This window comes from Camellia sinensis, chromosome 10 (genome assembly GCF_055761805.1).
Source record: "Camellia sinensis isolate YWXY chromosome 10, ASM5576180v1, whole genome shotgun sequence".
NCBI classification, from domain to species: domain Eukaryota; kingdom Viridiplantae; phylum Streptophyta; class Magnoliopsida; order Ericales; family Theaceae; genus Camellia; species Camellia sinensis.
In genome coordinates this window covers 172,297,623-172,321,841 of record NC_138970.1, presented here as the reverse complement: position 1 = coordinate 172,321,841, position 24,219 = coordinate 172,297,623, and the positions used below count along the sequence as shown (strand labels likewise).

The 24,219-nt window shown below is 34.4% G+C and overlaps 1 protein-coding gene and 1 pseudogene across 1 annotated transcript; both read left to right on the top strand.

Annotated features, from left to right (window-relative positions):
• The first annotated feature begins 16,866 nt into the window (after nt 1-16,866).
• LOC114301059 (uncharacterized) lies at nt 16,867-19,113 on the top strand. The gene has a single exon (XM_028245961.2). It carries the CDS (start codon nt 17,043-17,045, stop codon nt 18,861-18,863), a length of 1,821 nt encoding a protein of 606 aa, XP_028101762.2. The 5' UTR covers nt 16,867-17,042; the 3' UTR covers nt 18,864-19,113.
• Nucleotides 19,114-21,345: 2,232 nt separating this feature from the next.
• LOC114301070 (uncharacterized) lies at nt 21,346-23,900 on the top strand (annotated as a pseudogene).
• Nucleotides 23,901-24,219: the final 319 nt, after the last annotated feature.

The window sequence follows — 24,219 nt, the reverse complement described above, 5'->3', positions numbered from 1 at the left end:
TAACATGAGATCATTGATGCATCAGCCTTACTTCAAGAATTTAGAGAAGATCCTTACCTTGATTCCTTAATTGAGGAAGATTTAGCTTGATTCTCTTTTTCCTCCTTTTCTTCCCCTTTCTCACGAATTCTCTCTCTCTCTCTCTCCTTTTCAGATTTTTCTTCTCTTTTGTTTGGAGTCAAAACATGGTCAACATCTTTATCTATATATATATACCATAAAAATAGAATTGTGCCATAATCTTGAGCCAAACAAGACTTAACGAATCAGACGAAATTCAGTCCTCAATTTATTTTCCCAAATGGTTCTAATAATTCCCGGTATCACATAGGCGTGCTCCATTTCGTTTTCTGAACCCATTACGGTCATCAATTTCGGTCCCGAAGTTCTCATCTCAACCGATATTCTTCTAAGTTCAACAGATAATCTTCAATTAAATCACACTAACACATAATTAATTACTGGTAATCATGGTATACGGCTCTGGGTCGTTACACCCAACCACAAGCTCCCTTCACATATTGATTGGTCAATCAATCTTCCAAAACAGAGCACTAATTTTCCTTCAGTCCCCGTTCTTCACACCAAATTGATTGATCAATATCTGTGGCAGCCACAGCACGCTACTCCGGAAAACAAAACAATATATCTAAATATATTGTTGAATCTTGAATTTTGTAATTAAACTTTAATTGTTACCAAACTGAATTAGGTCTCTAAAAATTAGATATAATATATATAAAATATATTATACCCAAACCAAACCAAATTAAAATTCTTTTAACAAACCAATTGGGTTCCACACTCCAATAAGGAGGTATGCCCAACATGTTTATCTAGTGGTGGACTCAATCAATGGTTTAAGGCTTCACAACATTGGGGCATAGAAAGGGAAATTGAGGAGTTGCAGAGAAGTTTGAAGAAGATGACAATGGAGGAGGTAGGAGGAGGAGGGTGGCGGAGGGTTCTGGGTAATTTAGGGGGTGGATGGAGTGGGAAAGATGGTGAGGAAAGAGGTGAGGAAAGATGGTGAGTTTAGATAAGATGATGAGTTTACATCTTTATTTTGAAATTTGTGATCAAAATGTTTTTTTTTTTTATTATTTTTTCCGTTTAAATGTGATGATGTAAGGCAAATTGATACGATTTAAAAAATTTTGGAGTTAAAATTAAAATTATTCGAAATCTAAGGGTGTAATTGATCATTGGAATAAAATGAAATTTTCTCTTTTATTTTACTTTCTTCTAATTTTCAAGAGTAATGCTATACATAATTTTAATTTTTACATTATTTTTTTTTAGACACAAAATAATAAAGTCGACGTCATAAATGCCCATAAAACCAATTTACTTGTGTTTTAGAATGAAAAAAATAATATAATAAATGAAATTACATGTAATATTTTTGTAATTTTGAATGATAGTAATCCAATGAGGTCAGACAATTATTTTTACAGCGTTGATGGAGACCCCCAGTGGGGGTGACCCCACGACCCCCGATATTTTTTCATTGGTCAGCCTTTTTTTTTTTTTTTTTTCCTTTTCTTCCAATCACCTACCCTCACATGGGGGTGGGGGTGGGGGTGTTGGAAAATTTATAAAGAGATAGTTGTGAATTGAAATAGACTCCATTTTGAATGAAATGGTGTAACCTTTCATGATGTCTTTTTGTTTTAAATGAAGGGTCAAACCTCCATTTGAATGAAAGGGTGCAAACATTTCATGATGTCTCTTTATTTTAAAGGAAGGGATATGTGTAAACATAAATTTCATAACATGAAACTTCATGTTTCGGATCATCTGCCATGTATATCATCAAGAAAACAAGACTAAAACTTACCCGAATCCATCGATGAACGGTTAAACGGAAGCGTCTGATTGTCAATAAAACCTTTGATATTGACTTTGTTAAAGCCTTCTAATCCTTTCCCTTTGGTGCCTTATGTTTCTCCTTGAGAGGATTTAGAAAAACAAACAGTGTTCTTATTTTTTTTTCACCTTAGGAAGGAATAGGGACCATAACCTTTTAAAGGTTGTAATTGGTTTTCATAACTGAAAGATAATGAAAACCAATAAATTAACCATTATTGGTTTTAAAACTGAAAGGTAATGAAAACCAATAAATTAACCATTATTGGTTTTAAAACTGAAAGGTAATGAAAACCAATAAATTAACCATTATGTTTTAATTTCTATTTCTGCCCCTCATAGAAATAGAAATTATACAACTAGTATCTACACATTAGGTCCATAACACATATACCCTTAAGCCTATTAACTAAATTGAATCACTTAAATTGTAGGCTTTTTATAAATGATAACACCACATTTAATTATGTGGTCCCATTGAGACATTATCTAACAATCTCCCACTGGACCACATATGTATCTTGAAAAATGTGCTTAACTTTAGTGAGCTCAGAAATTTGTTATCATAACTTGAGGGTATCCAAACAATCTTGTCCATTAACTATATTAATATAGGATCAAAGCGGTCTTTGTTACATCAATCGTAACTCGACCCACCAATGGTCACGTATACAAATATAGCTAAATGACATAGATCAATCATGGATGCGTAGCATGGAAATTACATGTGATGTGATCCATACATGCCTATGTCCAACTGGTCCTACTTAACTTTATTGAGATCAATACTTCAAAATACGTAACAGAGCGTAATAAACTAAATACTTCATTTCTGCAGAAATTAATCTAATTACATAAATAAAACTCAAGGCTGACATAAAGCAGTAATATAAATACAAACTCCCACTAAACCAGAATGTTCTCAAATAGAACAACACCCATATGAGCAGTGTGCTCATGAAAGACCTTGGGTGGTAGTTTCTTCGTAAGTGGATCCGTTATCATGGAGTTTGTCCCAATGTGCTCTATGGAAATCTGTCCACTCTGCACTCTTTCTTTTACAACTAGGAACTTGATATCAATATGCTTTGATTTTGTCGAGCTCCTGTTGTTATTGGAATATAAAACTGCAGACTTATTGTCACAATATATCTTAAGTGGTCTTTCAGTGCCTTCCAAAATACGCAACCCAGTGACAAAATTCCGCAGCCATATCCCTTGGTTTGATGCCTCATAACATGCTACAAACTCTGCAGCCATGGTGGATGAAGCTATGAGCGTCTGCTTTGCAGACCTCCAAGAAATTGCTCCGCCAGCTAACAGATAAATATAGCCTGATGTGGATTTCCTACTGTCTTGGCATCCAGCAAAATTGAAGTCGGAATATCCAATGACCTCTAACTTATCCGATCTCCTATATGTGAGCATATATTCCTTTGTTCTCTGTAAATATCGCATAACACGCTTGGCTGCTTTCCAATGATCCATGCCAGGATTACTTAAATATCTGCCTAACATGCCAACTATAAACGCAATATCCGAACGCGTACATACTTGAGCATACATTAGACTCCCTACAGCTGAGGCATAAGGAATCTTCTGCATTTCTTGAATTTCAAGACTATTCTTCGGGCATTGGCTGAGACTAAACTTGTCTCCCTTAGCAACCGGGGTTTCACTTGATTTACAATTTTGCATGCCAAATCTAATGAGTATTTTTTCAATATAGCTCCTTTGTGATAATCCCAGAATACCCCGAGAACGATCTCGGAGTATTTCGATTCCTAATACAAAGGAAGCATCACCAAGATCTTTCATTTCAAAATTCTTAGATAGAAATCTCTTGGTGTCATGCAATAAGTTTATATCGTTTGTGGCAAGCAATATGTCGTCAACATATAAAACCAAAAATATGTGTTTACTCCCACTGAACTTGTGATACACACATTCATCAACAACGTTAGTTTCAAAACCATACGAAGAGAGAACTTGATGAAATTTGAAGTACCACTGACGAGAAGCTTGTTTGAGTCCATAGATGGATTTAGTCAATTTGCAAACCATATTCTTTGGGTCTCCTGACACAAAGTTTTCTGGCTGCACCATATAAATTGTTTCTTTAATGTCACCATTAAGAAAAGTTGTTTTGACATCCATCTGATGCAACTCAAGATCAAAATATGCAACAAGCGCCATAATTGTCCTAAAAGAATCTTTCGAAGAAACTGGAGAGAAAGTTTCTTTAAAGTCAATTCCTTCTTTTTTAGTAAAGCCTTTGGCTACAAGACGTGCCTTATACCTCTCCACATTACCATTTGAATCCCTTTTGGTTTTAAATATCCATTTACAACCTACGGGCTTCGCACCAACTGGTAATGAGACAAGTTCCCAAACTTTATTGTCTTGCATAGACTTATATTCTTCATTCATGGCTTCTATCCACTTATGAGAGTTGAAACTTTCCATGGCTTGACGAAAGTTGATTGGATCATCTTTCGACATTCCATTTTCTACCTCATGTTCCTGGAGATATACAATATAATCATCTGAAAATGCAAATCTCCTTTCTCTGGTGGATCGCCTTAATGGCACAGATTCTTGAGGTTGAGGTTGTAGAGTTTGTTCCTCAGGAACAATTACCTCATCTTGAATGGGGGTTTGAACTATATTATCTTGAACAACATTGTCTGGTTGAGGATTCGAAATTACTTCTCGAGCAATGACAGGTATAGGAACCTGTGATTGGTCAAAAGTAGTAGTAGGAAGTGGGATTACTCCTACTTCCTCCTCAAAGACAATGTCTCTAACTGGATTTCTCCCCCCAAACTCAACATCCTCAAAAAATGTTGCAATTCCCATCTCAAATATTGACCTATTTGTGGGATCATAAAACTTGTAACCCCGTGATCGTTCGGCATAGCCAATAAAGTAGCTGCTAATGGTTTTAGAGTCCAATTTTCGTTCATGAGGTTTATAAGGCCTCGCCTCAGCAGGACACCCCCACACATGCAAATGTTTTAGACTAGGCTTTCGCCCAACCCAAAGCTCATAAGGTGTTTTTGCAGCTGCTTTAGTTGGCACCCGATTTAAGATATAAGTTGTTGTCTTTAGAGCCTCACCCCAGAGGGACTTTGGTAAAGTAGAATGACTGATCATACTTCTTACCATATCCTTAAGAGTCCGGTTTCGTCTCTCAGATACACCATTCATGCTAGGTGATCCTGGCATGGTGTATTGTGGGACGATTCCACAGTCCTCCAGGTATTTTGCAAACGGTCCTGGACGTTGTTCACCTGATCCATCATATCTGCCATAGTATTCACCACCACGGTCAGACCTGACACTTTTAATCCGTTTGTTAAGTTGTAACTCAACTTCGGCCTTAAATCTTTTGAAGACGTCCAAAGACTGTGATTTCTCATGGATAAGAAATATATACCCATATCTGGAATAATCGTCTATGAATGTGATAAAATATTGTTGACCATTCAAAGACGCCATAGGGAATGGGCCACAAATGTCCGTATGAATTAGTTCTAAGACATCTGTAGTCCTATGGGTACCATATTTCTTTATTTTGGTCTGTTTTCCCTTGATACACTCAACACAGACATCAAAATCTGAAAAATCAAGAGAGTCCAAAATTCCATCAGACACAAGGCGCTCAACTCTAGATTTAGAGATCTGACCTAGGCGTTTGTGCCATAATGAGGCTGAATTTTCCTTAGTTAATTTACGCTTTGTACCTCGTGATTCCACGTGCAAGGTTGCATTATAAGATGCAATAGTTTCGAGCAAATATAGATTATCAAACACATTAAGTAAACCAGTACCAATAACATTGGAATTAATAGACATACTAAACTTCATATTTCCAAAAGAACAATAATATCCCAATTTGTCCAATACAGAAACAGAAATTAAATTCCGTCTAAAGGACGGTACAACAAAAGTGTCTAATAAATCCAAATAATAACAAGTTTTCAGTAATAATCTAAAGTGCGCTATTGCCTGCACTTCTATTGACTTGCCATCACCCACAAAGATGTATCTTTCAGCATTAGTTGGCTTTCGGTAGTTCAGGCAACCCTGCATAGAAACACATATGTGAGTAGTAGCACCAGAATCTACCCACCAAGTGTTTCTTGGTACTGAAGCTAAATTTATTTCAGAGCAGACCAAAACATGAAATGGACCTTTCTTTATACGCCAGGCGACGTATTTGGCACAATCCTTCTTTCTGTGTCCGGGCTTGCCACAAAAGAAACAACCATCCTGCGTTTTCTGTTTCTTTGGTTCCGAACCCTGAGGAATAGCAACTTCCTTTCCCTTATGCGTTCTTTTGCCCATATGCTTGGAGGTGCTTGCTAGATGAGCACTTTCAGTCCTTTCTTGCTTCAATCTCTCTTCCTCTTGCACACAAAATAAAATGAGCTCATTGAGAGTCCATTTCTCCTTCTGGCAGTTATAACTGACCTTAAATTGGTTAAATTGTGCAGGAAGAGAGATGAGAACTAAATGCACGAGCAAATCATCAGATAGGTCGAGCTTTAGTGCCTTAAGTTTTGAAGCAAGATGAGACATTTCCATGATGTACTCGCGAACATTACCCTTACCTTTATACTTTATTGAAATCAAGCTTGCTAAAAGCGTGCTTGTTTCAGCCTTATCGTTTTTAGCAAAACGCTTTTGAATTTCTAAAAAAAATTCACCGGCAACGGTAACATCCTCTGTTATTGCACCCCGAAAAACTTCTGGAATCCCACGCTTCATGATCATAAGACTTAGCCTGTTAGAACGATCCCACTTTTCAAAGTACACAGTTTCCTCAGGAGTACTTTGTGTAGTGAGAGCATTCGGTTTTGGCATCCTTAATGCCAAGTCTATGTCCATGCAGCCGAGAACAATCAATATGTTCTCTTTCCAGTCCTTAAAGTTTGTTCCATTTAACATTGGAACATTGTTCATGTTGGCAGAGATTGAAGTAGTCGACATTAAAACTGAATCGAAAAGAAAATAAAAGGAATAAACAATTATACTCACATTAAGTTACCAAACAGATAATCTCTAAATAAATTAATTTAATGACAACATCTCAAGATACCTAGCACAACACAACATTAATACCAAACCTTTGGGTAGTGATATTAACTGTAAGTGGTATTCTTGTTGTAATGATCAAACATTGACAATAAGTTATGTCAAATAACAAATCTATCTTTTGATGGATTTATTATTCACATTAGGTTTCCTTGACAATTGGCACATGTTTATCACCACAAAATGTGTGTGTAATTCTGCCAAGTCTTAATCATGTCTTTGGACTGATAAATACCCGCATGAGATACACAGACATGAATTTCAAAACATTCCATATAAAACAATCTAGACAAGAGAGATCACTTTTGTGACATCTTGTTTGAATTGACTTATATTTAGAACATTAGAAAATTAAATTTCCGTAGACGTTGTATGAAATTACATTAAATTTAAAGATTTCTAAATTTGTTACCCCGTATATGTTATATAATCTGAATCCATCCCAATTATATACATATATATATAAATACATGATGTTCACCATTTGAAAAATGAACCGCCCATCCGAATTATGTTCCATTTCCAGAAAACAAAACAGAATTTGCAGCAGAGGGAAAAACAGAAATACAAAAAAAACAGAATCTGATTCCAAGAAACTAAATAGGATGAATAAAAGCATATCTATTCTGATAATACACATGATATAACCGCTCTGATACCACTTGTAAACATAAATTTCATAACATGAAACTTCATGTTTCGGATCATCTACCATGTATATCATCAAGAAAACAAGACTAAAACTTACCCGAATCCATCGATGAATGGTTAAACGGAAGCGTCTGATTGTCAATAAAACCTTTGATATTGACTTTGTTAAAGCCTTCTAATCCTTTCCCTTTGGTGCCTTATATTTCTCCTTGAGAGGATTTAGAAAAACAAACAGTGTTCTTATTTTTTTTTCACCTTAGGAAGGAATAGAGACCATAACCTTTTAAAGGTTGTAATTGGTTTTCATAACTGAAAGATAATGAAAACCAATAAATTAACCATTATTGGTTTTAAAACTGAAAGGTAATGAAAACCAATAAATTAACTATTATGTTTTAATTTCTATTTCTGCCCCTCATAGAAATAGAAATTATACAACTAGTATCTACACATTAGGTCCATAACACATATACCCTTAAGCCTATTAACTAAATTGAATCACTTAAATTGTAGGCTTTTTATAAATGATAACACCACATTTAATTATGTGGTCCCATTGAGACATTATCTAACAATATGTCCCTTCTTCAAACCTTTTCTATTCAAATTGAATAGGTGCCAACAAAGCCTATATAAAGGCAGCCCCATTCCAATTTTGATTGATTCCGAAAATTCATTTTCCTTACCTTCATTTTGCTCTTTTGCGTCCTTTATTCTTCATATTATTTTAGGAAAAATTTCAGAGAGTTATAGAACACAAGGTTCTGGTTCGTCGAACAAATTTGTTTGAAGTGCTACTACAAATTTGTGAAGATCATTGTATCATGGAAGATAGACGCCACTCAACCGTAAGCACCGTAGCGGGGCGAATCTGTCTTAAGGACAGAGTGTCACACACTCGACTTGGTCTTAATTTTAATTCGATTCGATAAATAAATCCGGTATGTTATTTATTTATTTTGTTTGATTTTATTTCAAGTTATTTTATTTACATAGAAGATTAATCCAACAATCTTAAGACAGATTCGAATTATTCTGTTTACAAAAATTTTCGTTTGTTTTCTTTTTTCATTCTTCGTAAATAATTTCGGAAGAAAATTATTTTCTGTGGATTTACAAAATAATATTCTAGTTGGAAAAACAAATAGTGATTATATGCTATTTGACAGATAGTAGTAATATGCTGTCTCTTTTCTTTGACAACAACTAGTAGTACGATACTGGTGTCATTAACAATTCAGAATATATTTTTGTGGAATTTTTTCAGAAATTAATTTTGGGTTTTAGAAATTATTTTCTGAGTTTTCATTAATTAAAATTCTGTTTCAGTATCTTAATTATTGAAGTGTTACAGAAATTAATTTTCTGTGTGGAATTAATTTGGTTAAATAAAATTTTATTTTATTTCTAAATTAATTGAAAAATAAAAGTTATAGTTTTTATTTCTTCTATTTTACAGAATTTATTTTTCTGTGTGGAATTAATTTGTTTAAATAAAATTTTATTTTATTTTCAAATTAATTGGAAAATAAAAGTTACATTCTTGTTTCTTTTATTTTTACAGAATTTAATTCTGTGAATTTGGTTTAATTTTCTGTGTAGTGAAAATTCTAATTATAAATTTGTTTTATAAATTAGAATTGATGGCTACTGAAACAAATGCCTAAACAAGTACTACTGTAGTGGCTGCAATTGCACCAACCCCCTCTCCTGTGATGACAGTACCAATAAATCATGGAGAGAAGCCAGAGAAGTTCTCAAGAATTGATTTTAAAAGATGGCAACAGAAAATGTTGTTCTATCTTACAACTCTGAACCTGGCTCGTTTTCTCCGTGAAGATGCTCCTATCCTGAAAAATGATGAAACCGACCGGCAAGTGGTTGCTGCGATTGATGCTTGGAAACATGCCGATTTCCTTTGCCAAAACTACGTCTTGAACGGACTTGACAACACATTATACAACGTCTACAGTCCAATCAAGATAGCAAAGGAACTTTGGGAATCGTTGGAGAAAAAGTACAAAACGGAAGATGCCGGCTCAAAGAAATTTGTGATTGGCAGATTCTTGGATTTTGTAATGGTTGATTCAAAAACTGTGATTAGCCAAGCTCAAGATTTTCAACTCATTCTGCATGACATTCACGCAGAAGACATGTCTCTCAGTGAATCCTTCCAAGTTGCAGCCTTAATTGAAAAATTACCAAAAGGCTAGAAGGAGTTCAAGAACTACCTCAAACACAAGCGCAAAGAAATTTCTATGAACGAATTAATTGTGCGTTTGAGAATTAAGGAGGACAACCGCAATTCTGAAAAGCGGGCTGGTAAGCATCCTATGGAGTCTAAGGCAAATGTGGTGGAACATGTTTCAAAAATCAAGAAACGAAAGTCTTCTGGAGAAAGTTCATCACAAGGCTCTAAAGGGGGGGGATAATAAAAAGTACAAGTTTAATAGCAAAGGTTACATCTGTGACAAAGAGGGACATCGAGCCAAAGATTGCCGTAGCAAAGGCAAAAGCAAAAAAAGAACAAGCAAGAAACCTGCTCAAGCCCACGTGACTGAAGTGGATAATATTTCCAATGGTATAGATGATATCAATTTTTCTGCAGTTGTTTCCGAGGCAAATCTTGTCGGAAATACTAAAGAATGGTGGGTGGACACTGGTGCTACTCGCCATATTTGTGTCGACAAAAAGATGTTCACATCTTATTCTATAGTGGACAATGGTGAACAACTCTTTATGGGTAACTCCTCAACTTCCAAAGTTAAAGGACAAGGAAAGATTGTACTCAAGATGACATCTGGAAATGAACTCACTCTCAACAATGTGCTGCATGTACCGGACATTCGCAAGAATTTAGTTTCCGGATCTTTGTTGAGTAAGAATGGTTTAGGCTAGTATTTGAAAGTGACAAGTTTGTACTTACCAAAAACGGGATGTATGGAGGAAAAGGTTACATGTCTGATGGCCTTTTCAAGTTAAATGTAATGACCGTTGTACCCTCAGTTATTAATAATACTACATCTTCTTCTTACTTGCTTGAGTCTTCAAATTTATGACATGGTAGACTAAGACATGTTAATTATGGATCTTTGCGTAGATTAATTAATATGGAATGTTTACCTAAATTTAACATTGATTCAAATCATAAATGTGAAATTTGAGTTGAGGCAAAATTATTTAAAACTCATTTTCATTCAATTGAAAGAAGTACGGAACCACTTGAATTAATTCATAGTGACATTTGTGATTTTAAATCAATTCAAACTAGAGGTGGGAAAAAGTATTTTATCACTTTTATAGATGACTATACTAGATATAGTTATGTTTATTTAATTCGAACCAAGGATGAAGCTTTGGAAACTTTCATTTAATATAAGAATGAAGTTGAAAATCAACTTGGTAAGAAAATCAAGAAACTTAGAAGTGATAGAGGTGGTGAATATGAATCACCTTTTGGTGAGTTTTGTAAAGAACATGGAATAATTCATCAAACCACCGCTCCTTACTCACCTCAGCAAAATGGAATTGCTGAAAGGAAAACTAGGACTTTAAAAAAAATGATGAATGCCATGTTAATCAGTTCTGGATTACCTCAGAACTTGTGGGGGGAACAATATTTTCTGCTAATTATATTTTAAATAAAGTACCCCAAAAGAAAGTGAATCAAACACCTTATGAAATGTGGCATGGTATAGTACCATCCTACAAATACTTAAAAGTGTGGGGGTGTTTGGCTAAAGTGGCTATTCCTAGTCCTAAAAAGACTAAGATAGGTCCTAAGACCATTGATTGCATTTTCATTGGTTGTGCCAAGAATAGTAGTGCATATCGATTTTTGATTCATAAATCAGAACATTCCGAAATGCATGTAAATACTATTATTGAGTCTCGGAATGCATCATTCTTTGAACATGTATTTCCAAATAAAACTGGACAAGAGACTAGTAATAATAAGAGATCTTTTGATACTATTACTAGTAATGATCAAGAACATGATCAAGAGCAAGAGTTAGACCAAAATGAGGAAAAAGAACCTAGGCGTAGTAAACGTGCTAGAACCTCAAAATCTTTTGGTCCAGATTTCTTAACATTTTTGTTAGAAAATAAGCCTTTAACTTTTAAAGAGGCTATGTCCAGTCCTAAAACTCCTTTATGGAAAGAAGCTGTCAACAGTGAAATTGAATCCATCTTGCAAAATCACACTTAGGAATTAGTGGACTTGCCACCAGATTGTAAACCTCTTGGGTACAAGTGGATTTTCAAAAAAAAAATTGAAAGCGGATGGATCAATTGACAAATACAAGGCAAGACTTGTGGTCAAAGGGTTTAGACAAAAAGAAGGTCTTGATTACTTTGACACATACTCACCGGTTACTAGAATAACATCCATTAGAATGCTAATTGCCATTACATCTCTATACAATTTAGAAATTCATCAAATGGATGTAAAAACCGCTTTCTTAAATGGTGAGTTAAATGAAGAAATTTACATGGAACAACCAAAAGGGTTTTCTGTTCCAGGGAAAGAAAAGAAAGTGTGTAAATTAGTTAAATCATTATATGGTTTAAAACAAGCGCCAAAGCAATGGCATGAGAAATTTGACAAGGCAATGATGTCAAATGGATTTAAAATTAATGAGTGTGACAAATGTGTTTATATTAAAAACACAGATAAAGGTTATGTCATTGTATGTCTTTATGTAGATGATATGCTCATCATTTGTAGTAATAATGACATGATTAAAACTACCAAGAAAATGTTGAATAAACATTTTGACATGAAGGACATGGACATTGCTGATATAATACTTGGTATGAAAATTACCAAAGCATCAGAAGGATATCCTTTGTCACAACCTCATTACATTGAGAAAATACTTGACAAATTTAGCAAAGATGATGATCATCTTGTAAGAACACATGTAGATATTAATTTGTATCTTTCTAAGAATGTACAGGAAAGTATTTCTCAATTAGAGTATGCCCAAATTATTGGAAGCTTAATGTACTTGATGAACTGTACTCACCCAGATATAGCTTATGCAGTAAGTAAATTAAGTAGATATACGAGTAATCCGGGAGTAGAACACTGGAAAGCAATTATGAGGGTTCTTAGATATCTCTGATTTACTCGTAGCATTGGGCTTAATTATACTAGATATCCAGCAGTACTTGAAGGATACTGTGATGCAAATTGGATATCGGATACAAAAGACTCAAAGTCCATCAGTGTGTATGTCTTTGCTCTTGGTGGGGCGACTGTATCTTGGAAATCTTCCAAACAGACTTGTATTGCTAGGTCTACTATGGAATCTGAATTCATAGCTTTAGACAAAGCAGAGGAAAAGGCTGAATGGCTTCGCCACTTCCTTGAAGATATTCCAATTTGGCCAAAACCGGTGCCTGCTATATGCATACATTGTGATAGTCAATCAGCAATTGGTAGAGCACAGAGTCATATGTATAACGGTAAGTCTCGACACATTCGTCGTCAACATAATACCGTAAGACAACTACTCTCTAATGGAATTATGTCCATAGAATATGTTAAGTCTAAAGACAACATAGCGAATCCACTAACCAAAGGGTTAGCAAGAGAGTTAGTTGAGAATTCATCGAGGGGAATGGGACTAAAGCCTATTAAATAAGAGTTACCACAACGGCAACCCAACCCAGTTGATTGGAGATCCCAAGATCTAGGTTCAAAGGGACAACCGAGTTGTGAATGACTCAGAAGGATCACTGGGGAGTTTATCTCCTACCCATTTCTTTGATGAAATAGTGATGTCTGCAGCGGTTTAGGTTAAGTAATACTTTTAATGATTCTTATATCTAGGTAAACCTAGTGGAGTATGGCAGGATACTTTTCATAAGAATCACCTATGTGAGTGTGAACTGGGCCGGTTCTATAAGATTTGTGAAGGGCTACAAGTCTTTAGAGCACTCATGAAAGACCAGGTTGTTCAAGGCCAAAATGAACACAATAGTGAGAACTAAACTGTGTCTGGAGATATATTGTGTGAGTTTTATTGTCTTGGTTTACACAGACGGCTAAACAATTCAAGACATCATGTTCACTGGTTAGCTAGTAAATCCGATAGTATTTCACAAGGAAAGGTTCAAAGCCAAAAGCGATCTATCCTTTGCAGAATATTTCCAATTTCTGTATTCTCTGTATTTACATCATGTTGTTGCATTTTCTCTCTGTCAATTTCATTCATGTGGGGGATTGTTGGAAAATTTATAAAGAGATAGTTGTGAATTGAAATAGACTCCATTTTGAATGAAATGGTGTAATCTTTCATGGTGTCTTTTTGTTTTAAATGAAGGGTCAAACCTCCATTTGAATGAAATGGTGCAAACCTTTCATGGTGTCTCTTTATTTTAAAGGGAATGGTATGTCCCTTCTTCATACATTTTCTATTCAAATTGAAAGGTGCCAACAAAGCCTATATAAAGGCAGCCCCATTCCAATTTTGATTGATTCCGAAAATTCATTTTCCTTGCTTTCATTTTGCTCTCATGCGTCCTTTATTCTTTATATTATTTTAGGAAAAATTTCAGAGAGTTATAGAACACAAGGTTCTGGTTCGTCGAACAAATTTGTTTGAATTGCTACTACAAATTTGTGAAAATCATTGTATCCTGGGAGATAGACGCCACTCAACCGTAAGCACCGCAGTGGGGCGAATTTGTCTTAAGGACAGAGTGTCACACACTCGACTTGGTCTTAATTTTAATTCGATTCGATAAATAAATCTGGTATGTTATTTATTTATTTTGTTTGATTTTATTTCAAATTATTTTATTTACACAGAAGATTGATCCAACAGGGGGTGGGGGAGAAAAGGGGTCAGGAGCATTTTTCTTATTTTTACTTTTTCAAAAACCCACAACCAACCATTTTCTGATTATTATAGTGCATGATGAAGAGTGGTGTTGTTTGGTGGTGCTTTCGGTGGTAGTAAATAGTGGAGGAAGCGATCAAGAGAGTGGAGAAAGAGGAGAGGTTTGTTAGTAAAGAATAGAAACGGGGTAATTTGGTAATTTTAGAAAGGGGAAATATCAAATGTTTAGGGGTCAGTTGTTAACCCTTTTTTTTTTTTTTTTTTGACGACTAAAAATGAAAATTTGTTTTTTATATTGTTTTTATTTTTTTTAAAAAAATGAAATTAATTTCAAAATTTTTAAAAACACAAAAAATGTGTATTCACTTGTTTTTTTTTAAAAAAATTCACTTTCTTCTCTCACCCACCACCCCCACCGCCACGGCCACGGCCACCGCCACCCACCGCCATTGGGTAGCAAGCTTCGGCCAACTTCCAATGACTCTCTGATGGGACGGCGATCACCATTGTAATTTTCAGTCACCTTCTGACATCTTTAAAGCCACCTCATAACCTTTGATAGCATTCAATCACTAATTCGGTAGACATCTCTAGCCACTTACCACTACTGATCACCACATCTATCTATCCTCCATTTTGACCACCAACTCTTGTAACTTATCAAATATATTTTTCTATTTTTATTTATTTTAGAAATATTTTTATACACTAAACAAATTTTTGATTTATTTTGTACAAAAATAAATATTTTATTTTTTTAGTTTTTTATAAACTAAAAGGCTGAAAACTGAAAACGTTAACCAACGAACCTCTCCATCTTTTGAAATTATTTCGAATTCTTCACTTATTTGCAAATTGTTTAGTTTTTTCCAACTTTTTGCAATTTTCTCCAAAAAATTATAATAAATGTAAATTTATACATTCGCCGCACCCATGAGCTTTTAGTCAAAGCACGTCTCACACGACGTCAATCCATAATATTATTATCCAATAAAAAAGTCCCTGAAAACAAAAGGATTGTTTGGAATTATCTAAATAAATATATTTTTTGACTTTTTATGAAATATGGATTGAGTTTGAAGTGATATAGTAGAAAAGTGATGTAACTTAAATAAGATGATGTGACTTAAATATGATAATGACTTTTTGACTTTTTAACTTTTTAACTTTTTTAAGGGATGCCAAACTTAACCAAAATATAATACATAATTTAATATTTTTCACATAAAAAATGGATAAACAAACAAGTATCACTCTTTTTTGTGTTTTTATTTTTTTATTTTTATAATTTATTTTCCAAAAATATCTACTTTTATTTTCTTAAACACAAAAAATAAAATAAAAATAATTTTTTATATTTTAAACAATAATTAAAAAAAGACCAAAGTTTAACCCTTATAACAAAATAAATTTTGAAATTTTAATTTTTATCAATTTAAATAATAATTTTTTGATTTATTTTAATCTAAATTATTTTTTTTTATTAACTAAAATCGATGGCAAAATTATGTTTCAGCTATTATGCTCAAGGAAAATGTTTGAGGGCCACAATTTTTGTGGCCACAATGGCTCAAAACTGTCAAAACAACGTCGTTTTGGGTGCAAAATATGCCAAAACGACGTCGTTTTGACAGTTTTGAGCCATTGTGGCCTCCAAAATTGTGGCCCTCTAGCATTGTTGTAAACTCAATATAGGTGTACAAAAAATATCTAAAATTATTGAGTTTAATAACTAAAAAATTATTTTCATTCCGTTGATTTTATTTACAAAAAAAATAAAATTATGATTTAGATTGAAAGTAAATAAAAAAATTTAAATTTAAATTAATAAAATTTAAATTTACGAATTTATTTTGTTACAAGCGTGACATTCTAAAATTTTTTATTTTATTTTAGGAACACTTTTTTATAAATCTTTTTTCACCTATTTATTTTTTATTTAATTTACATTATTTTTTTATGTTCCAATAAGTCTTATGGGTGATATAGTTACCAAAATATCCCTAATAACATTCATATTTATAGTGTGAATGTTTCGTGATATTAATGTTTACACCATCAATGTGAACGTTCACATCGTCAATGTGAATGTGCCTATCATCAATGTGAATGTTAACATGTCAATGTAAATATTCACATTATAAAATATAAATGTTCACATTATCAAATTGTTAACCGTTCAAAAAATATTTATAAGAGTTAAAATATCCATAAAATACCTTAAATATGATAATTAAAATTTAATAAATTAAATATCTAAATAATAGAATTTATTAAAATATAAGATCAAGATACAAATCCTTGAAAAATAATTTTCTAAAAAATTTTCTTTTTATTTTATAATTTTTCAAAAAAAAAAAAAAAAAAAAAAAAAACAAACACAAACACAGACACAAACAAACAAGATTTTCCAATCCAAAAGCACAATTTCCAAGAGAACAAAAGCAAAGCACCCCCACACACACAAACATCCCCGCGGGAGCGAAGACTCAAAAAGTATCATTGCCGACCAACCGCGCCGACGCCGCCGAAATTCCAACCCAAAACCCTAATCGATTGTGTGAGTCTCTGATGGCGAGCAACGAAGAGAAGCGAATCGATGAAGTCTTGTCCCTTCCAATTCTTCTCTCTGACCAAATCCAAGCTTCAGCCATGGAGGCCGGGTTGTTCCAATCCGATTGCATCGAACTAGGCAAGCAAGTCGACCGTATCTCCCACATGCTCCGCTCCACCGTCCGCTTCTCCTCCTCCTCCTCCCTCTACGACCGTCCCATCCGCCGCATCGTCTCCGACGTCTCCAAAACCCTCACCCGAACTCTAACCCTCCTCCGCAAGTGCAAGCGCCGGAGCATCTTCCGCAGAGTCGTCACAATCGTTTCCCAAACCGATTTTCGCAAACTTCAGAACCTTCTCGACGCTTCCATCGGCGATTTGAAGTGGCTCTTGAGCGTCTTCGACTTCGATTCCTCTGCTAATGGAGGTATTGCTCCTTCTCTACCCCCAATTGCGAGTAACGATCCTATTCTGAGTTGGGTTTGGTCTTTTATTGCTTCAATTCAAATGGGTCAGTTGAGTATTCGAATTGAAGCTGCAAATCAACTCGCTTCTGTTGCTCAAGATAATGATCGTAACAAGAAGATTATAGCAGAGGAAGGTGGGGTTCCACCATTGTTGAAGCTCTTGAAAGAGAGCTCGTCTCCGGACGCTCAAATTGCGGCTGCGACTGTGCTTTTTCACTTGGCTAATGATCAAGAAAGGGTTCATTTAATTGCCGATGAACTCGGTGTTCCGATTATAGTTCAGGTTTTGGGTGATTCCCCCATGAGGGTTCAAATTTGGGTAGCGAATTTAGTGGCAGCAATGGTAGCGCATGACTTTGTTGTGCAAGACGAATTTGCTAGAGAGAATGTAATTAGACCACTTGTGACATTGTTGTCTTTCGAGACTTTTGTGGATGACCCAAAGATTCAATTGGCTAAACAGAGCATTCACTCTGTTTTTCAAATTAATAAGGAAATGGTGAAGAATTTGAATAATCATAGACGGGATTTGAGTTCGTCGTTGTCGTTTTATTCAGATGGTAGTAATCGAGGTGGGAACAATAGGAAAGAGAGAGAGAATGAGAAGCCTGAAGTGAAGAACAAGTTGAAAATTAGTTGTGCTGTGGCTTTGTCGATGCTTGCTAGGGGTAGTGTGTGGAATAGTAGGAAGATAACGGAGACGAAAGGGCTGCTTTGTTTGGCTAAGCTTGTTGAGAAGGAACAAGGGGAGTTGCAATTGAATTGTTTGATTGCGATTATGGAGATAACAGCTTCGGCTGGGTCCAATGCTGATCTTAGGCGGGCAGCCTTTAAAACCAACTCTCCGGCTGCGAAAGCCGTTGTGGATCAACTTTTGAGGGTGATCAATGACTTGGACAGTCCATCACTCCAAATTCCTGCTATAAAATCGATTGGTTCACTGGCTCGTACCTTTCCAGCAAGAGAGACAAGGGTTATTGGTCCTCTAGTTGAGCAGCTTAGCAATAGGAACCAAGATGTGGCAACTGAAGCTGCCATTTCGCTTGGGAAGTTTGCTTGCCCAGAGAATTTTCTTTGTATGGAGCATTCAAAGACAATGATCGAATTCAATTGTGTTCTACCTCTGATGAGACTGTTGAGACGTGGTGATCAGTTGCAGTTCCATGGATTGAATCTCCTCTGCTACCTAGCAATACATGCCGGAAATAGTGAGGCTTTGGAAAAAGCTCGGGTTTTGTCTGCTCTTGAAGGGGCAGACCGTATAGTTTCTGCTCAACATCCCGAGTTGAAAGAATTGGTATCAAACGCAATTTATCACCTCAATCTGTATCATGCCGGTGCCCATGCTCATAAGCAGTCTTATGCCCCCTAAGTAACAGTATGGGCATGGTTGAAGTCCGATTGTTCCGTGGGAAAACCGTTGATACATTCTGTCCGAAAAGTAAAAAGAAGGTGATAGGAATATACATAATTGTTCAATGCGCAAAGGTACAATTCATCTATTTATAGAGTTGTGCGAAAAGAGTGGTATACATTATTTTAATTAATACTACATGTTCATAGCTGTTCATATTGTAATGGATTAGTTCCTTTTTTGTGAACAAGATACTACATTTTTGTGACCTTTGTTCTTTCCTTCGCTGCTCCATCCCTCCTCTTATTTCAAATTGATTTGTCTTCACTTTGGATCTGTTTTGATGCTTGCTAATTTTATTATGTTAGTGGTTATATAGTGATTGCTCTCATTGGAAGGTGTTGCTTTTATTAGTTTTGGGCCCTTTTCTTTGTCAGCGTTGAATCAAAGCTTAGGAATACATGAGATTGATCAGGAACAATATTGAGAATGACAACAATTTAAGCTTCTTTAATCATTGTAGTTAATGCTTTGTTGGTTTTTTCAATGACAGAGCTGCGCTATAGATTTGGTAGTAACCATTTATTTGACATTATTATTTTGGTTTGATGAACCTTGCTCAGGAAAAAAAGAAAAAGAAAAATAGAGTCCTTAACAAGATATCTTAATAATTATTTCATCCCGTCGATATGTAGTTGTGTGTGCACTCAATCAATAATAACAGTCTTATTTGCTATGATTAAACTTTCTAAAACATGAGTAATTATTCTTTCTTTTTAAAACATTATGTTAATTGTGTGTTCACCCTATAATAAAGGCATTATATGCTTACATATTCAAAATATAAAATAAATTATTAAAAATTATTGATGAGTCAATCATTTTTGCCCAAACAAAATAATTCTCCTTGAATCAAAAAAGAACCCCCTCATGTGCCATCCAGCAATTTGAAAAGACTCATTGAAAAACAATTATTCACTACTACTAATCACTTTGTTTGGTTTAAGTTTTATAAAAACACTCTTCAAAAAATTTTATTTTTTTATTTTTATTAAATTTTTAAAAATATTTTAAGTAATTTGTTAAATTTTTAGACACACCTAACATAAAAATACTTAAGAAGTATAATTTTCGTAAAAAAAATCTTTAAAAAATTCACTAAATAATAAAAATACAAAAAAATTACCAAAATTCAGTACATTTTCCTTCCTAATTCGTAGACTTTGGATCTTGAGTTGGAAAGAGATTTATAGAGGGAAATGTGAATAAAATCAACTAAATTTTTTGTTACTTTTCTTCCCTTTTTTCTTTCATTTTCTCTCTACAAATCCCTCCTTGAATCTTAAATTCAAACATTTGTTAAAACAAAAAGAAAAACACTTAATAGTATTACATAATCTGGTTCATTTTCTCTCTGCAAACAAACCCTCCTTAAATCTTAAATTCAAACACTTAGATTAATAGTCTTATGTAATCTGATCCAACAAAACAAACATGGCCTCAAATACTAAAAACATTTCAGTGAATCGAAACTTCAATCACATGAAAGAGTGAGTAAGGTAGATATGCTTGAATTGTGCTTCCACCACATCCAGGGGCGTAGCTATGCTTTGGTCACTTCAAATTTTTGATAGGATATATGTAAAAAAATTATGAATATTTACAAATTGAACTCAGTGGGTCTAAATAAAATTTTAAATTTTTACAAATTAACCCCAGTAGAATAAATAAAAATTTAAATTTTTACAAATTGACCCCAATAGATAAAAACAAAATCAAACATTATTCAGAAATTTAGGCTTTTTAGTTCTAGAAATAAACCAAACGTTTGTTTACTCTGGAGACTGGACAGCGACTTTTAGTTTTGGTTCTCTCCCTTGACTATTGCTTTGGGTGTCTCTTACCTTACTCTCACGTTGTTTCTTCTCTTCCTTCATTCTTTTTCTCTCCAATGTTCCATCCCAGTTACAGCAACTAGTTCATTCATTCGGGTCTTTGTTCATTCGCTGTGGTAGTTGTGATTGCCAAGACTTTTGATCTAGTTTAGGCACTTTGGTCTTTGATTGTGGCACCAAGGTTAGCTTTCTTTCACTCTAAAACCTTCTCTACGTTTTTCTGTGTTATTCAATTGTGTTGATGATGGGTTTGTCAATATTTGGGATTATACAACAACTATGCCTAGGGTTTTTCTTGGGGTTTATTAAGTTTTCAGATTTTGGGGCTTATAATATTGATGATCTTGAACAAGCATTCTGTTAAACTCTTTTGCATCAAATTCTAATTTTACTAGTTCACTATATTGATGATTTTGAATTCTATTTATGAACTACATATGATAAATTTGTGTTTGTCCATTGTATTTTGAATTGGAAGTCTATAGGATATATATATATATATATATGGATGCTATAAATCTGTTTTTTATCATTGCTTTTGTATGATGTGTGAATCTAATAATACATCTTATTCTTATTAAAATTTTAGGATCAGTTCTACTACTATGGATAAATTTGTGATAAAAAATTCTTCCAAGCAAGCCACTATGAATAAATTTCTAAAGAGAAAATTGATTGTGTCACAAGATTCATCTCCTATCCAAGAAACTTATGGTAGTGATCAGATAGAACTTGCTTCCAAGAAAAGTCATATTGACTTGGAAACTCTTCCCACAGATCCTGGATTACGTAAAAAAATATCAGAGTATCATCCTAATGATCAAGATGAGATTAGAAGGGCATATTTGCTAAAAGGCCCTTGTCAACCTCGTAGCCACAAATTTCCACAAAGAGATGTCGGTGTGGTTTTGCGTCGATTTAATCCAAAATGGTTTAAAGAGTTTGGCAATTGGTTAGAGTATAGCATAAAAAAAGATGCTGCATTTTGTTTGTGTTGTTACTTATTTAAGGTCGACATTGGAAAACAAGCCAGAGGTGACACTTCTGTTATTGGAGGCTACACATCTTGGAATAAAAAAGAAAGGCTAGCAATTCATGTTGGAGATTATAAGAGTGCTCATAACCAAGCTTGGAAGAAGTGTAAAGATTTAATGAAGCAAAAACAACATATCCAAGAAGTTTTTCGTAAGCAATCAAGTCAAGCTAAGATTGACTATCGGACTCGCTTAAATGCATCAGTTGACTGTGTAAGATTCCTTTTACGCCAAGGGTTGGCTTTCCGTGGTCATGATGAATCAGAGAATTCAAGTAACAGAGGAAATTTCCAAGAGATTTTACAGTTTCTTGCTGATCACAATGAGAGCATAAACAAGGTTGTCTTGCAAAAGGGTCCTAAAAATATGAAGTTAATTACACCTGAGATTCAAAAAGATATAGCAAATTGTGCTGCATGTGAAACTACCAATGCCATCATTGAAGAGATTGAAAATCAGTTCTTTGCGATTTTAGTCGATGAGTCTAGTGATGTATCAACTAAAGAACAAATGGTAGTTGTTTTATGATATGTGGACAAAAGAGGGATCATTATAGAAAGGTTTCTTGGTCTCATGCATGTTGCGGATACCACTGTTTTATCACTTAAGGCAGCAATTGAATCATTGTTTTCTAAACTTGGTTTAAGTTTATCAAGAATACGTGGTCAAGGTTATGATGGAACAAGTAATATGCAAGGTGAATTCAATGGTCTTTAGTCCTTAATTACGAAGAAGAATAGAGAAGCGTTTCATGTTCATTGCTTTGCTCACCAACTTCAATTGACTCTTGTAGCTGTTGCAAAAAATCACATTAATATTGCTTCGCTTTTCAATTTGGTTAGTAATGTATTGAATGTTGTTGGAGCTTCTTGTAACCGTCGGGATTTGCTTAGAGAGACACAAGCTACTAAAGTTGCAGAATCATTAAGCAATGATGAGATTCAAAGTGGGCAAGGGATGAATCAAAAAATTGGTCTTAAGCGGGCCGGTGACACGCGTTAGGGATCACATTATGGAACACTTCTAAACTTGATTGCCTTGTTTGCTTCAGTGATAAGTGTTCTTGAAGTTGTTGAAGAGGATGGCTCATACTCGGAGCAAAGAGCTGATGCTCGTACTTTTATATGTGCATTGGAATCCTTTGATTGTTCCTTTAATCTACACCTGATGAAAAATGTCTTGTCAATCGCAAATGAATTATCTCAAGCTTTGCAAAGGAAGGATCAAGACATTATAAATGCTATGTCACTAGTCAAAGTGTGCAAGCAACGATTGCAAACAATGCAAGATGAAGGATGGGAATCTCTATTAACTGAGATTTCCTTATTTTGCAAAAAGCATGATATCCCTATTTCTAATATGCATGATATATTCATACTTCCAGGGAGATCGCGACGTAGGGCCCCACAAATTACAAATTTACACCATTATTGCATTGAGCTATTCTATACAGTTTTAGATATGCAACTTCAAGAGCTAAACAGTCGTTTTGCTGAGTTGAATACTGAGTTACTTATTTGTGTGGCTTGCTTGAATCCGAGAAACTCATTTTGTTCTTTTGATAAATCGAGATTGGTTCGTCTTGCTCAATTATATCCATCTGAGTTTTCTACAGTGGACCTCTTGACACTTGAGAATCAACTTGAAAACTATGTTGTTGATATGCACTCACACAGTGAGTTTTTTGAATTGAAAGATTTTGGTGACCTTGCAAAAAAGTTAGTAAAGACAAAGAGAGATATTGTATATCCTTTGGTCTATATGCTTGTGAAACTGTCATTGGTTCTAGTAATCACAACTGCAACTGTGGAAAGATCTTTCTCTGCAATGAAATTCATAAAAAATCGATTGCGGAAGAGAATGGATGATAGTTGAATGAATGATTGTTTGGTTACATATATTGAAAAAGATTTGTTTGATAGCATAACTAATGAGGCCATTATGCAGCAATTTCAGAAAATAAAAACTCGTCGTGGACAATTGTAGTAGTGTAGATATTTACTTATTTTTGTTAAAGTAATGGTGTTAATATCCCAATATTTTATTTTTACTTGTAATTTCACTAGTTTGGGTTACTTTGTCAATGTGATTTGGGAATATATGAAATTTACAGAGTATTATGTGAATGTTAATGTTGACAGATTATGTATAACTAAAAATATGATATATGACATTGATGATGCTTTCTTAAATGACCCCATTAAAGAAAATTCCTGGCTACGCCACTAACCACATCCATCAAATTCTTAATCCAAATACAACCACAGGAGAGACTCTTAATCATCCTTAGACTATATATATATATATATAAGACAAAGTAAGAAGGTGGGGATTTTTATTCATTTTCAAACTTTCCACAACATAGATTAACAAATGCTAGTGTGTCTTGTAAACAAAAGCTCGATCTCTAAAATTATGCTAACAAGAAGTTACACATCACAAGAA